At 32.3% G+C, this 16,548-nt stretch overlaps 2 protein-coding genes across 3 annotated transcripts; both read left to right on the top strand.

Moving 5' to 3' along the window:
* The first annotated feature begins 907 nt into the window (after positions 1 to 907).
* RpL32 (Ribosomal protein L32) lies at positions 908 to 5,095 on the top strand. Of its 2 annotated transcripts, none has more exons than XM_085953785.1 (3): positions 908 to 1,089; positions 3,506 to 3,615; positions 4,865 to 5,095. In XM_085953785.1, the coding sequence occupies exons 1-3, from the start codon at positions 975 to 977 to the stop codon at positions 5,042 to 5,044; spliced, it is 405 nt and encodes a 134-aa protein (XP_085809911.1). In that variant the 5' UTR covers positions 908 to 974; the 3' UTR covers positions 5,045 to 5,095. The 2 variants fall into 2 exon arrangements, with proteins under 2 accessions (XP_085809911.1, XP_085809912.1); XM_085953786.1 differs by having other exon boundaries at positions 908 to 1,621; positions 3,139 to 3,615.
* A 5,811-nt stretch (positions 5,096 to 10,906) lies between these two features.
* LOC147067002 (uncharacterized) lies at positions 10,907 to 11,948 on the top strand. The gene is made up of 2 exons (XM_085954615.1): positions 10,907 to 11,114; positions 11,424 to 11,948. Exons 1-2 carry the CDS (start codon positions 11,010 to 11,012, stop codon positions 11,514 to 11,516), a joined length of 198 nt encoding a protein of 65 aa, XP_085810741.1. The 5' UTR covers positions 10,907 to 11,009; the 3' UTR covers positions 11,517 to 11,948.
* The last annotated feature ends 4,600 nt before the right edge of the window (positions 11,949 to 16,548 follow it).

The raw sequence follows: 16,548 nt of genomic DNA, 5'->3' as shown, positions 1-16,548 counted from the left end.
CTACCTACGTCTATAATAATAATAGTCCATAGTCCATACCTACATCATAAATTTCTTCGCTCCATAGCGATATTGTCGATTGAAGATAGCAAGCTAAGATCTGGGTACATGGGTAATTATATACCTTTGAATGCATTTTTTTTACTGGCTGGTTTTCTTGTGAACTATTTTGATCCCATTAAAAATATTGGATGTAATCAAAATAAAGTTTCTCTTGTAATCAATCTGTTTAGTGGGAGTAAACATTATACGGCGGCCGAGCGGCTAACGCGTCGGTTTGTAATGCTGTAGATCCCAAGTTAGAATCTTGGGCCTGGCAAATACGCATTGTTTTTCAATGTGTGTTTGGAGTCAGAGTATAGACCTAATAGGTTGAGCAAATGGCTAACATCCATTTCTCGTAAAAACAAAAATCTGTTAATACCAACCTTCACTATGTGGAAGCCCATATTATGACCTTTTTAGGATCGGAAATGGTCAAAAGAAGAAAAAATATAATAACACCTTTACACAAGTAAGTTATTTCTTATTACACAATGTAGTGTTAAAAAAATCAAATACCTATCGTAGATTTTTAGTCTTTACGACGACTTTCCGCATGTTTCATTAATCAACCATTTCCTAAAATGGTTTTAACAAACGTGGCATGATTGATGCAGGTTTTGTATAAAGCAATGGCATAATATTACATAAAATTGGCATTTACATTGAAATAAAATTAGGTATTAAGGTAGTCTAATTCATCGTTATTAAAAAAATATATCTCAGTAGGTAATTGTAAAATTCAAGGATTGAATTTAACAAATTAAATTTTTTAAATATAATACTACTGGCTGTTGATAAAATTGATTTATTCGCTGCTGCCATTTCCGGAAGCCAAATCTCGCGAACTTCACTACGCACCTTTCTTTTACAGCGGCCGTCTCACCGCGTGGTCATATTCCTCATCAGAATTAGAAAAGGCCCTCTTCAAAATGGCCATCCGCCCGGTCTATAGGCCAAAAATCGTCAAGAAGAGGACGAAAAAGTTCATTCGTCACCAGTCAGATCGATATGACAAACTCAAGAGGAACTGGCGTAAACCCAAAGGTAGGGAAATCTAAATCGCGCATGTACCCGATGTGACTTATCCATACAACGTGTTCACTTTTTCATTGACATATCATGTTTATACCTTCAATATTTCAATGCATTTATACAACATCATCTCAACCATTAAATATGGAATCCATCAAGTCTCCATGGTTAATTTTTTATACAATAATTTAGTTTATTCAATCTAATGTGCCAACCTTGTATGTCCACATTCCGGTAAACACGATATTTGTTTCGGAAGTTTCGTTTGCCTGGAACGACATTTATGAATTCACAATTATGCACGCAATAAGACTTACTATGCTTTTTAATCGGACCTCGCACAATATTTACATTCTTTTCATATGTTTTGTAATTCAATTTTGGGGTTATAATTTTTGACAGATATAATTTTGATGTCGTGTTTTGAGTAGGTAGGTACCTACCTATTTATTTTTTCAAGATTTTAAACTCAATTTACGTAAAATGGTGTTCATTTTGTCACAAATGTGCAATTTTATTGTAATAGCTCGTACACGCCGTGAGAGTAGATAATAATCATATCGACTGTAAAAAGGAAAAAGGGCGTAATCCACACAAAGCAAATTTTACAGGAGGAGCAAAAAACGTTTTTTCAATGATTTTCTGTCAAAATCAAAATAAAAAATATACACAGACTTAAAGTGCATAATGATTAATAATTTGGTGTATTATTTTCCCAATCTGACATTAATTACGTAAGTTATAAGAGAAAAACCGATAAAAATGATGGTAACATCCTTTTTCCTTACCAATTTCAAATGTCGTATTCATAAAATACAGTGGACTTACGCAGCAAATAGCCTTTTTTCACACTTATTTTAAATTAAATTCTTGGGAATGTATTTCTTTATAGTGTTTCACTAGGTGTTTATTTAATATTTTTTCATTTCCTATGGTTTAATTATATTAAGTTTAAAATTAGAACAATCATAATTTATTATTTTCAGAAAAAAAGTATTTTATTGAACCATAAATGACACATAATCATTACATAATAGTAATAATGATAATAGTAAATATGGCAAATATTTTATTATATATATATAGACATAGTATATTGATTCAAGCTAATCTTAGTTATTTACAATAATTATAACAAATAACCAATATTTGCGGATGTATTTGGTTCTTGACAACAAATTAAAACAAAACGCATTTTACTCGAGATTTATGTTATTACTATAAATAATACGGTGCATAATTATAATTTTTGTCCATTACAATGATTTTAATCGTAAATATAAGCGTACATGGGACCAAGTTCAGTTTAGAATTGTGTTTGACATGTCACATAACCTATAAACCGCACGGCGGTGTTTGAAGTAAATATAGAAAATATTTTATTAATTTTATCATCTAATATGAACAAGAGATCATTAACCAATGATTAAGACACAATATAAGTTGTAACATAATGTTTTATAACAATTTACAGAGAATTAACGATGACGCTTCACTTGTGCGGCATAACAATTTCAAGGCGTAATTTTAAGGTCTTACCATTTTTCTTTGTGTTGTTTACTCCATCCATGTTAACACCACACATTTTAAGAATATTTTAACTTCTTTCTATTGCCATTTTCACTGGATTAGTATACTTTAAATGAATTTTAATGGAGAGAGTGTCGAAAAACGTGTTGGACTGTCAAACGAGCGAGCGAAACTATTAGGTGGCTTAATCTTCATTATGGTTCATACCTGAGCCACCCGGCCGTCAGCGTTTAGTAAAACTGCCATTATCCTCATACATTTACGGATTAAGTTGCTTACCGCCCTTTTCCTTACCACAAAAGATTGCTTAAACGACTTATAATGTCATTGACGTGGTTTGAGCCCCTTTTCCTGGACGTAAAATTCACACGCCCTTCATTTCTAAAAACTAAAAGCTAAATTTTCATAATAATTCGTCATTTGCAGCTTAAATCCTTTGGGCATACCATGTATTGAGTTGAATACATTGCTAATAACAAATAAAACCCACTTTGCAAAAACTGAGGCTTACGCCCCTTTTCCTTTCCACAGTCGATATAATAATATTTATGGTCATGGCAAAATTTAATGTGTTTGAAGTGTACCCTATTTTATATTAGTGATTGTTCAATTCCGGTAAATTTGTAATTAAGTTCTACGCTTCTCAGCCAACTTTTATTTCATGTTTTCATCTGCTATGTATTTTGTGTGTAGCCTTATTTTTCGGTGGAGGCTTGCCAATGATTACCTTTTGAATAGTTTAATATTCCAATGGATCCTTCCTAGTGTAATATATATCTGAGGAAAATTATATTATGAGGCAAGTCTACACATCGACAATTCTACTATCCATTCATGTTTAAATGTTTTCTTTTCTTCCTTGAATGGATGGATACTAAGATTCTTTGGTTGCTTGCAGGTATTGATAACAGAGTCCGCAGGCGTTTCAAGGGTCAATTCCTGATGCCGAACATCGGTTATGGATCCAACAAAAAGACAAAGCATATGCTGCCCAATGGTTTCCGCAAAGTAAGTAAATCCCAATGATCATTTGAGGTTACACTGCCGTATATGGTGCAGTACGCCACCTATTGTGCTATCTTTATGCCGTTGGCACAAATGTATTCTATGCAAAAACTAATGCCAACGTGGGACATTTAATGCTGTGAAATGTTTCAGCGTGCTTGTTGTATTCATGGCTGCGCTTTATATTTAAGAGAAAACAATTATGAATCTGGTTCCTCTCAATTTTCTCAATAAAAAAGTATCTAAATTCCCATTACAACATTGTTGAAATACCCAATCAGTGTGACTGTTTAAAAAAAGACTGAAGGGTTAAGAAAAAATGTATTTATGTGAATTGTATTCTTTTATTTTCAACGACTGGTTGTAAATACCATAAATCACAACCTGATTAGGTATACCATTCTCGCCAAAATACTCCTATTGTGGAAATTTTTGTAATGTTTTTCACAGTCAATGTATGGGTGGTTATGCTACACCTAATTCTTTTCCTGAGATTGATTGGAAAGAACATTTACAGTGCAGTCTGAAGAATATACCTAAAGGTTGTGTTTGTATTTCTAGAGAAATCATAATTTGGCTAAGTTACCAACTGCAACAGGAATAAAAAAAACACCTTGGTATTTCTAAAAAGACGATTTTAAATTTAGCTTTTAAAGCCGTAACTTTTGATTCTAAAGGGAATTTCACAGTAATTTTTTTTAGAAAATTCTCATCTCTTATTTTGAGAATTCTTGAATCTCAAGAAATTAAAATTGTCGAGAAACCCCAAACTGATGTTTCTCTCGTTTTTTCATTTTTACTTCTTTCCTGTGTGGGCATCCGCGCCGACCGGCTTACGTAAGCCGTAAATGTTGATATGCGAACGGGGATTGCATTCGGCAGTTCATGTTTGCGGCGAATTAAAGTTTTAATGATTACAATCAAACTATGTTTTATAAAAAGGCGCCAATGATTATTATATGAATATTTAAATATTCCAGTGGATCCTTCCTAGTGTAATCTTTATCTGAGGAGAATTATATTATGAGGCAAGCCTACATTATATCACATTCGTTTTTATTTTAAACTACATTATTATTATTGCAAAGATAAACTTTTATGTAACATCTTTTGAGTGCACGAAGTGAACCAACCCAACCGTTCATGGAAATTAATTTCTTTTATTTTATTTATACTGTTAATAATTTAACCAAATGCACTGGGTTTTGTCATGATGTAATATTTGTAACACTGGATTATTTTTCATTGTCAGGTACTAATCCACAATGTCCGTGAGCTGGAGATTCTCATGATGCAGAACAGAAAGTACTGCGCGGAGATCGCACATGGCGTGTCGTCAAAGTCGAGAAAGGTCATCGTTACACGAGCTCAGCAACTGTCAATCCGAGTCACCAATGGAAGCGCGCGACTCAGGAGTCAAGAGAACGAATAGATGGATCCATTTGTACACTTATATTATAATAAAATTAAAACATAAAAGTTATTGCTATTTGTTTTATTTTCTTTACCCATTGGAGACAATTGGCACTAATTTGGCGCAGCTATAACAGTATTCAGGACATAATGAAAATCAAATATTTTTAATCATTTTGATTTTTTTTTGAAGTTGGTGAATGTAGCCATCATTTTGTGATATAAGTTGTTAAGAATTCGATTTATAAAATTGATTTTTATTTAAATTTGTCAAAATGTTGAATCAGTTCGGTAGGTATAAGGTATTTGAAGAGTTATATTTTGCTCCAGTTTTAGTATACAGGCAGCCCGTGACTATCATACGTTCAACTTTTGTAAAATTCGTTGTTTCATACATTATTAAAGATATAGTGTTTTCTAGATAATGCAAAAACTGCGCTTCCCTGTCTTCAAATGTTAAGAAGTCTAGTATTGAGTTTTGCCAGTATTAATTGTTTATGTACATATTTCACCCTTATAAATTTATGAACATGGGCGAGAAACTGCAGTATTAATACGAACTAAAAGAAATTAAGGTACTCCGTAAAGTTCATAATATTATGATCAAAACAAAAATGGAAATAATTATTTGTTCTGAAAGCGGCGAATCTTTTGCTTCAATCGGCTTTTTGTACAACAAACCGGTGTATGATAATGTCAATTTTGAAAAAATTAAGGAATATGTTCAAAATTGTGGAAATATGAAGTGCCTAGTTTCAAATCCTCCTAAAACGGTTTTTGAACAATTTTGAGTTATGTGTTTCGATGGATATTTTTGTTACTTATATCAGTGGTTTCCAAACTTTATGTTGCTACGCCTCCCTTTTCAAAAAATCTAATCTTAGCGCCTCCCCCTTATTTCATTGAATAATAGACACCTTTTGAAATAGTCAAAAATGTCCTAATACAATAATAAGAATAAACAAGGTTTTACTACTTATATTAAATAAATATTCATTTTTAAAATAATTTCTTTTTCATGCGATGATGTGCTTGTTTATTAGCACAGTCACAGGCCAGGATCTTTGGCGGGCCCACTTACCTATCGCTGAAGTTAAGGACAATATGGTGCTCTAAAGTAGTGTTTCCTAAATTATACAAGGGAGTTATCATTTAAGTATATCAATCATCATAATATAGGAATCACATAAAATTGCAACACAACCACATATTTAAAATATTTGAAATACCTGAAATAAGGCAGTGCGCAGGTGACTTTTTTTACTCTTAATAAAATAATGTGAAAAGTGCATTAGCAAACTAACCAAGAACTCGGTAAACAGATTTTTGGTTGCTTCAATATAGGTATCTGGCGCAGAAATAATTTAAAAGTGGAAACATTGCGAACTTAGTTTTTTGAAATTTTGATTTCCAAAGCTCCATTTTTTATGAATGCCTACACTTTGTCTTTTTAAATCAGTGAATGCATTAGTGCATTATTATTATGGATTATTCACTTTTTTTTTTTTTTTTAATTTCAACCAAATAGACAAGTTCAACAACAAAATTATTGTTCCTAAGCAAATTTGCCTCAAATTTCAACATTATGATTTGACCCTTTTATTTCATTTTTTCACGAGATAGCCAGCGCGCTTCACAATAGTATAGAAGAGAGGCATTACTTATAAAATTCGACTCCATATTTTCAGACAGGTTTGCAAACCACCTTTTATAGGACTTTTTTTATGTAGTTTATAACTAGCGGCCGTTTTATAAACTATGCATTTTCAAACTGCCAACCCGTGGCTACATTAATAATTGTGTTAAACTTTACGAACCTCCGTTTGCATCACTCCGCGCCTCCCAACTTTCAAAACCGTCAATACGTATGATCAAAAATTACGGTAAATTTCAAAACACGCTAAAATGGTTAGGTGTGCTTTTCAAATACCTACCCCTAAAATGGATAAGTCAAAATACTATACTATACTAATACAAATGTATGAATTAAATACATAAAGTTCACAGATTTAATAGATATGAGTTTTTCTCAAAACTACCTAAAATCGTTTTAGGGGGTTTTGAAACTAGGCACTTCATATATCTTCAAAGATTGTTTCCAAAAGTCACGGTATAGTGATGGATGAAATAGGAAGATCTTTGTCATCATGGATTGATGATCAACATCAAAAAGATGTCCCTCTTGAGTTTTTCAAGTTAAGGCTCTCAGTTTGCATGGAGATTGGATGACTCAATTAAATGAAGATTCTAACGTGGAGTTTGAAGCAAGTAAAGGCTGGTTCAAGACTGAATCAAAAATATGAATCATCCATCTTGATAAATTTTTGACCATCATAGAAGTAAAGTCTCATAAAGTTCGCTTAACTTGCTGCCTTAAAAGTCAATAAAAAAATAGGTATCGATATTTTTCAAAACACCCCCCCCCCCCATTTTTTTCTGTGCGCGCGCCTGAATAGAGTAGAACCTCGATTATTCGAACCGATTAGAAATAAAAATAGTCTGGATACCTTAAATCCGTAAACTCTTATAAAAATCGTTTTTCTACTCCATTTTTTATAAAATTTTCACTTTTTTCATTACATGGGTACCTAATATATATTTTTAAATCATATATTTTTCTCGTAATCTTACGGAACTGATAATATATGAATTAGGCTAATCGAGGTTCTACTATGATTTATGTGGTACCTATATGTTTAAAGATCATTTTTCAATATTCTCGACCATAGAGGTATTAAATAAAAGAAGGGGAAAGAAATCGGCTTTACAATACCGACAACTTACGAGAAATAGCGACGCGATAAAAAAAATGCAGGGCATCACGGAGGATTTATTTTTGTCATTATAACGTACCCATATAATATAATGTTAACATGGAAATTTTGCCGCAAATTGATTACCAGCCTGCCTCACCATACTTTTTCACCATACTTTCATATTATAACATGCCGCCCCTAGTTCTCGGCTCACCCTATTTTCTTTCCCACACAGTTTCTTCATGGATACAGCGTTGGTGTCTATGGTATTTGTTGTTCACAATCTGGCAACACTAAGCGCTTGGCCGTAGTGATCGGGCGTGTACGACGCGGAATAGGTGCAGGGACGGGCACGGGTAGAGTGTTCGCAGTAGCACGCGCGCGTCCGGTCGTGTTCAGCGTCAAATCAGCGATAGGACACCATAAACACAGAAAAGTTTTTGCTGGAAAACTACCATTTGAAATGGCAAAAACTTTGCAGTAAAAGATGGGGCCAAAGAAATCAATATGGAAAGCACTTTAACAGAAGAATTTTATAACTTATACAAGAAACTGCGAGAACAAGAGAAAAGTTTTTGGAATAAGAGTAGCATGAGCAAATATTATCATTGCTTGCGATCCGAGTATTGCCTTTCGGCATCTTTAAATACCACCAATGATGATTGGACACCAACACTGTCATCGAATACCTACAGTTAATTCCTGTTTATTCGGTAAATTCATATTTATGAATTTAAATTCCATCAAGTACCCTTGGTCGATAATATAATTTGATTATATATTGGATTCGATATAAGGAAACTAAGTTTAAAAATGACTTTTCGGTTCATATGGTGTGAATGGTTACTGTCGAAATGATACACGTACCTGTAATGTAGATGTAGAGTATACGCTTCATAACTTTGCACTAGAGGTGAGTTGGAAATACTGTCACAAGTTTGTGTACTTAAGTTTCGGATGAAACTACCCATACTAAGTATTTGTTGCCCAATAAACTTGTTTCAAGAAACTTGAAACGTATTAGATGTTCGAATTCGAACGCATTCGATAATATCTGCGCCGTGACTCGCTATTCCGTTATGCTGGTTGACTTTCAACGCTATTGATATTAAATGCGCGTGAGCGAGATATCATGATACACGTATGTCTAGCCGTGATATTATACTCAACTGTCATTGTTCTCCCTTTCTCCTCTGTTGTAAAGTTGGTATAGTGAAGGACAGAAATGGTCACGTGTTTGTTTTATAGGATACTTTTAAATTAGCCTTATGGTTTTAGTTTTAAGAGTTTTTGGTTTCAGTTGAGTATAAAACTTTATCGAGTCCAGGAGTTCGACGCATGGTATGAGATCTCGCCGTCCGCTAGCTAGTTCGTAGTCTTGCTACGTATGAAATCATCGCCTCGGCGTCGCGACTCGCGTATGTTTAGTATGCGACGGGTTTTAGTTTTAGTTTCAGTTGAGTTGACGTCAGTCGCAAGCCGGAATAACGGAGTTCTGATAACGCTAACCGACTACGCGTTTATCTGGTTTTGTCACGTCGAGTTTCTCGATTTTAGTGTTATAATTGGAACTTATAAACATAAACTGAATTCAAATTGTATGCGTGATTGTATAAATGGATAATAAATATATTATACTTAATAAACAATTATTGTAAAAATGGCTACTAAAAGGTTAAGTTTCGTGTGGAATCGTTCCAAAGAAATAGTTACAAATTATGCCATCTGTAATGTTTGTAAAATAAAAAATTCATACAAGTCAATGTCAAATTTAAAGAAACTTTTACAGCGCAAGCACCCAACTATTCATATTGAATTTGCCAGGCAAAATATAGCTCCACCTGTAAATGAAAATGCTTTACAGATAAATGAAACCAGTGCTTTTAATGCTTCAGTATTTTCTACTGAAACAGGAGTGACTAGTGCCATAGTTCCAGCTGTACCTGTCTCGAAAATGGGACTTTTCGAAAAGCGGATGTATTTTTAACGATTCTATTATAGCCGATATTTCAAATACTAGTAAGTATTTTGGAACAAGTTTCGATACTAAGTATTTTTTAATACTGGTAGTAAGTATTCTTAGTCTTCAAAATCGACCAGTTTTCCCACCTCTACTTTGCACCCTGGCTCTAGGATGGAAATGATGTACTTAATATTATATTTTAAAAATATTTTATTTTAATTATGTTTAAGTATATTTTTTTTAATAAGGAAAACAAACAGTTACTTACATAGATTACAAATATGTATACAAATAGACTAGAAAAAAGATATTGCAATCAGAAAAGTTTCCATATAAACAATAATTTAGTTAAGCCTAACAAGATATGCAAGAGAGTAGGAAGAACATTAAATACAGATAAATTAGATAGAGAGATAAATGAGAAAGAATAGTGAATAATTGTACACAAAAAAAACATTTTTAAGTACCTTCATAAATATAAGTATACAATATTATATGTGTGTTATGAATTATTATTGAAATTTGAACATAATATTTTTACATATAATATTATCTATTTATTTATTTAGTACTAAGTACCAAAGAGGGAGGAGTCCAATCTTTTTGAGTACTACATAAGACGGCCGTTTGTATGCGAGTAGGTACATGCAAACTCGATGATAACGTCACCAAGTCAAACCTAACCTGACCAAAACGAATATTATATTAATACAAGTGAATATCATATGATATAATTTTATGCGACGTAATAAGGCAAAGAGGCGTATCAGTGTAGTAAAAAGTGCAAAGTTATAAAACGTATACCTACATCATTTCGCACTATCTATGCTTTGAGAAGATAAAACCACAAATGTACTAGACGCGCGCGGTAAGCTCGTGATGGGTTGAGACACCCGCTGCTCACTCGTTTCCCGCATTGGCGCCCGTCCATCCAGTGCGGACATCTATATGCGCGCAGTATGGGAAGAGCCCGCCGCATGTACGATCTTGCCTGCGCCTAGCTACACGCGCGAACACCCGTCCCCGCGCATTGTCTGCGGACATGTCGAGACGTGTTCATACGTTTGAGTTGCCCGCACCGCCGCCGCGCCGCGCCAGCCAAACCACTACGTCCGAGCACTAAGTTATTGAAAAATCAACCATAGATAATAAACCAACTGTCAATGTCAAAATTAAAGTAACCTCAAATAATGTTTTGAAGCAGTCACTCGATTCTTTTCGGTCTTAATTTCTGACCATCATTTAGATCAAAGTTCTGTTGCACTATGACACTACCAAAAAGAGTTGATAAATTAAATGATGACATTGAAGATCCAGTCGAAAACATGCTAAAGAAAACGGGCTGCATTGATTTACATTATAAAGTGCAAGTATGTTCAGAAATCAGAATAATCTATTTATTGCACATGCTCTCATTTATTTATTTGGAAATAAATAGTTTCATTAGATAGACATACACATTGAGATACTCAATATTTTTATGTATAAAGACAATAATTGGCGTATTTACGTTTTGTACAATCAGTATAAACTTATGTACATATTTGCATTGTGACTCTGTGCATGTACTGTGTTGTTTGCTCTGTCAAACCTCTCTGCGTCAGTAGTTCTGACATCAAACGATGTAGAATGTGATTTCTCTTTGTGTATGCACTTACTTACCTACATATTTATTTTAGGAGTGTATTGCCTCAACCCAGGACTGGAGAAAATGCCAAAATGAAGTAAAGCAGTTTAAAGAATGTATAGACCGCAGCAAATCCAAAGTGTAATAATTAATTCCTTCGATATAAATAATTTATTAAACTATGCTTTATTTATTATCTATACAATAGTTTGTTGAAAAACAATTATTGTCTTGAGACTTAAGTCATTTAATATTCCTCTCTATGAAAGGAATATCTGACAGGATTAGGAAGGTTTTATGTTGTTTCTTGGATGGATACCCTTTGATTTTGTCAATCGATATTACTGACCTACCTATTTGTTTAATTTATTAATAATTCATTGATACTGACAGTTATGACTTGAGGTATGACCTGAAGTTCTCGCCGCACCTCAAGTTATAGTTGTCGGTCTTACTTCCATGTTTTTCTTAAATTTTCAAATTACTAAAGAAAACTTTTACTAATGTGTTTGATGATACATGTACCTAGTTGTCTGATAATGTTTTAGTGGTTTAGAATAAATAAAAGATGTCATACATTTTAAATAAAAGTCTATATTTATTAAAATAAATTAAGATTTTGTTCTCGCCTTCCTTATAAACAAAAAAAAAATCTGTAACAAATACATGACATATAATTTTGTAAAACATGCAATTCTGCAATGGAAAAGTATTTTTCTTTGATGAGACACAAAGTTTTGAAATTTTGAATCAAGTGTGAAATGCAGAGAATCCGTACCGGAAGTAAACGTATTAATGTTATAACTTTTCAACATTTATTTTTAAACACGTTAAAATATAACACTGTTTGCTCTCATTATTATTTTCTATTCAGTATAGTTTTCAAGATATCGTTTTCCATGTTTTAAATGTGAGTTTAGTTTATAGACAGATTATAAAAATCGTAAGTGCTTAAGAACAGGAGAGTTAAATACATGACAATTATATTTTCGAAATTTTAAATATAAATTAAAACCATAATGTAAAAAAAAAGATAATCAAATCATATCATAAATAGCTATATATAAATAGAATTAACAAGCATTTAAAAAAATGTTAATACATTAAAAATATATATATTACATTGAAAACAATTAGTATTACCATTTACGATAGTTCTCGTATACTCTCAACATCTGAAATAATAACAATACTAATGCATGCTTCTCTTTATATAACACAACATACAAAGATTTCTTAAGTATCATTTAGTAACATCACGGCAAGAAATGGCTGATAGCTCGCGTACGTCATATTGAAGATAAGAATAGGTAGATTTATTTCTGGATCAATTTTTTATACCATTCGAACCTGGATTCGATTCGTAGTTTTAAAGTTTAAATAAAACCTTGACATATCAACTCATATTTTATTTTTTATGTATAAATCATAATTTAAACATAAAAAATAAAATATGAGTTGATCGTGTTACATTTCAATGTCCCGTTAACAGAAAGGTATTATATGTTATAATTATTTGTTGAAAGTACACCGAAAACGATACAGTCTCTTACACAGGTAATTACATACATTATAGATACTATAAATTAATTAAATACAATTTTCTATATGGTAGTTTTATATTATTGGTGTAAAAAACATTTTTTTTGTTAAAATTTAATAAAATCAGCGACCGACCACGACAATTTGCACCTTAACATTAATTAATTTTAATATTAAAATAATCATATTTATCACTACTATATATTATATTCTATATGCTAAAACATATACATATTCAATAATATATTTATATAATTTAATGTATGTCAGATATAAATAATTTATTATATGTATTCAAGAGTATTTTGACTTCAACCATGACTGTCTCTTTTTGAGACACAATAAACTATAATATTTATTTACGAAAACCGGTTTAAATGATGAAAATGGTTGTCGCATATTTCAGTTGTCTCATAAATTTTTAAAACTCGATTTTTACAATAATACAATTTTGTTTGTCCACAGTTTGGTTCAGTAACTTATATCATTATCTGGTCAGTGAATCAGTAACATTGATAAAATACAATTAATATTGTTTTGAGTCACTAAATTAATGTCATTGTAATAAATCACATACTCTTGCATACATTTTAATTCCTTTCAAAATCTTTTCTTCTACAATAATGTCTTTTAATCCGTCATTCAGTATTTTTAAAAGTTTACATCGCCATATTTAATAAATATATTATGCTGAAAGTCATAATAAAACACTACAACACACCATCTTACTAAGCTCTCATAAATGACAACTTGTACCGATATAAAATGTTGCCTCTTACACGAAATTGATGTATTAAACTAGATGATTGACTTTTAAAACATTGAGATATGTCGTGGATACTAGAATCATCCGTCCCATCTAGATTCTTCATAAAGTAATACATACATTGCCTATTTAGGGGTGTATCATTATTATTCAGTAGGACCTATTTTTCACATTAATTGAACAATTATTAGTTCTCTTTTAGTAAATTCTCTTTCAGATAAGATTTTTTGTGACTTTCTTTAAAAAATTTATAACTACACATAGCGCAGTATTATTTTGATTTTTGTCTACTTAATTTTGACCGAAACCATTCAGTTATTTATTTATAATATATTATATTTTCATGAAATATGAAGAAGAGTTTAATATATTTTAAGCTATATTGGAAAGGGCTTAAAAGTGAGGTTAAGTTTTGATATAAAATTTCCTTAAAAACATTAATTTTATTGTTTCTTTTGAAAAAAAAATGTTATTATTTTAGATATTATGTACTAATTTGCTCAATTTTGGATTTATGGGTACAAAAGCAAAAAAAGATGTGATTTATGAAATAAAAAATAACTAGGTAGGTATATTCCAACCTTCTGATTGTAGAATCTTCTTCCCCTAGTGCCTTCTGGGATTTTCCTATTGACTGATTAGATACACAAAATTGACTGAAGCAAGTTCTAGTTTGACATAGGTGTCATTTTGGTATGAATGAAAGTTGCATAATACTGAGAGTTTGCATGAACAATAAGTGCAGTATTCCCAGTCCTTTATTGCCTCACTTTAAAACGTTTACGAATATTTCATGAGATAATGTTTGATTTCGTATTATCTCTTTTTTCATCTGCACAAACAGTAAATGAATTTTTCATTCCCTCAAATAATTTATTCATACTAAAAGATTGCTAACCATTTAACTTTTGTACCCAAAATTCAACACATACTATCCGCTAAATGTTACTGTTGATTACTAATTATATTGGTTGATTACTTATTTGTTATATGTTATAATTATGGCAGTTGTGTTCGATTGTTATTGAGGACGTTTCAGACTCCTTCCAAGTTAAATATTGTGTTGAAGGTTGAGAACTATATCCACTATTATGAAATCTTGAGAAACAATAATAGATTTGTACCTATAGAAATGTTATTAGGTAAATGCTGATGTCATTTTCATCATTCCAACTGATGTAAATCATTATATACAGGATACAAGAAAAGCTAGAGACTCAACTATAATAGAGATACATAACATGTATGAACGAGAAATGCTTAGAGTACATTGAACCAATGATAATATGAAACAATTTAGTATATATTTTCCAATTCTGCGTTTTGTACAAATACAAATATCAGGCGTGTGCCAAATACACCAAGTTATTGTTTAACCATGACCAAATTTTGTACGAACCCATACCGAAAACAGACATTACACACAAAGCGAGTCGATATTTCGTGATGCCGACATTTCTTTCAGAAGAACTCGTATCAAAACTATTTTCAGTGTTATTGTCTAATTTCTTGCCAGTTTTTTCTTTATCTGAATTATTTGATGTGGAATCTTTAGTTTTAGCGGTTTGTACCGATTTAACACTATGGACATTATTGACTTTGTTAAATATGGAGTGGTCTTTGTGCACCGGTACAATATTTATCAGTGAGCCTTCCGGAAGTTCATCATTCGAATCTGACCACAAGCTGTCCAATGATTTATCTGGAACTAGATCTGAACCGCTATCTTCAATGTCTTCTGTGTTTGGACGAGGATTCCACTCCAAGTTGTTTGTTTTTGATGTTCTTTCTATATCGTCGACATGAGGTGAAGTGTTCCTGTTTTTACCTGTACTGTTTGAAATGTTCACTCGGTTTGATCTCTCACTAGATATGTCATGATTACTGTTATGTGAATTTGTCATACCGCTGGCATTCTGTGGATGTCTATCACCAAAATCATCAAACACATTGTTAATTCTAATGTTATTTCTGTCAAAGATCGGTACAGTCTCTTCACTGGCTTCCTGTCGCCTGTCTTTACCAATCCTATGACCACTCTGTCGCTTATCACTGTTTGAATTATGCTTTACATCGTTCAATAACTGAATGACATCCCTCGAGTCTGGACCCAGAATATCCAAAATGTTCAAATAAACTTTTTGCGGGCTATGTTCTCCATAATTCTTCATAAAATTATTCTCCCGCGCCTTATTTACAGTGAAATCAGTTTTACTTCTTTCATTCCCTTCAAGATTGTTTTCATTTCTGTTAGGAAAATGGAAATTTTCCCCATTTTCATCATTTTCTTTATTGTCAATGGTCTCAATATCTTGTCGTAAAATTGGTCTCCTTTCGCCAGTCACTTTATCCCGATAATCAATCAATACGGCACTATTATTTTTATCATCAGTGGAATGTAACTTCTCTCCGCTCGGTTTAACTGTTTCAGTTTGCTTAATTTCCGGACTTCTGTAGTTAGTATTTTGATCAATGTCTCCTTTAAATACATTAACTTCATCAGGATGTTCCGGTTGACCAAAGGAATGCCCTGATTTACTCTGATTATCGCCGAATCGGTCATCATATTTCGTGTTACTATCGCCGGATCCGATTTCACTCACTCCAGATGTTGTGTCCAAATTGTGGCTCGGTAATTTAGTATCCAAAGTAAATTCTATATCTTTTCCACTGCCTTCATTTGTTTTAAAATCATCTTCAGAGTCATAATATTCATCATCATCATAAGGAATATCTCCATTTGCAGAATTTAGCTTTGGATTATTAGGTCGTTCACCGGTCCAGACGTTTGGAGGCAGCTTTTTGTCCATGTCGTAGACTGGTTTTAAGAATGTAGTTTTTGTCGGTATATTTAACTGTTTTTCATTTT

Source organism: Rhyacophila brunnea, unplaced genomic scaffold, assembly GCF_057557595.1.
Source record: "Rhyacophila brunnea isolate RB1 unplaced genomic scaffold, BYU_Rbru_1.0 scaffold_4, whole genome shotgun sequence".
Classification (NCBI taxonomy): domain Eukaryota; kingdom Metazoa; phylum Arthropoda; class Insecta; order Trichoptera; family Rhyacophilidae; genus Rhyacophila; species Rhyacophila brunnea.
Note: the sequence above shows the minus strand (reverse complement) of the source record. Positions and strands in the feature narration are given on the sequence as shown.

Excerpts from the sequence above, each read along its gene's own strand:
- RpL32 (XM_085953785.1), top strand. The coding sequence starts at position 975 with ATGGCCATCCGCCCGGTCTATAGGCCAAAAATCGTCAAGAAGAGGACG. Across the intron at positions 1,090-3,505 it reads GAACTGGCGTAAACCCAAAG|GTATTGATAACAGAGTCCGC; the intron begins GTAGGGAAATCT and ends GGTTGCTTGCAG. Across the intron at positions 3,616-4,864 it reads TGCCCAATGGTTTCCGCAAA|GTACTAATCCACAATGTCCG; the intron begins GTAAGTAAATCC and ends TTTCATTGTCAG.
- LOC147067002 (XM_085954615.1), top strand. The coding sequence starts at position 11,010 with ATGACACTACCAAAAAGAGTTGATAAATTAAATGATGACATTGAAGAT. Across the intron at positions 11,115-11,423 it reads ATTTACATTATAAAGTGCAA|GAGTGTATTGCCTCAACCCA; the intron begins GTATGTTCAGAA and ends TATTTATTTTAG.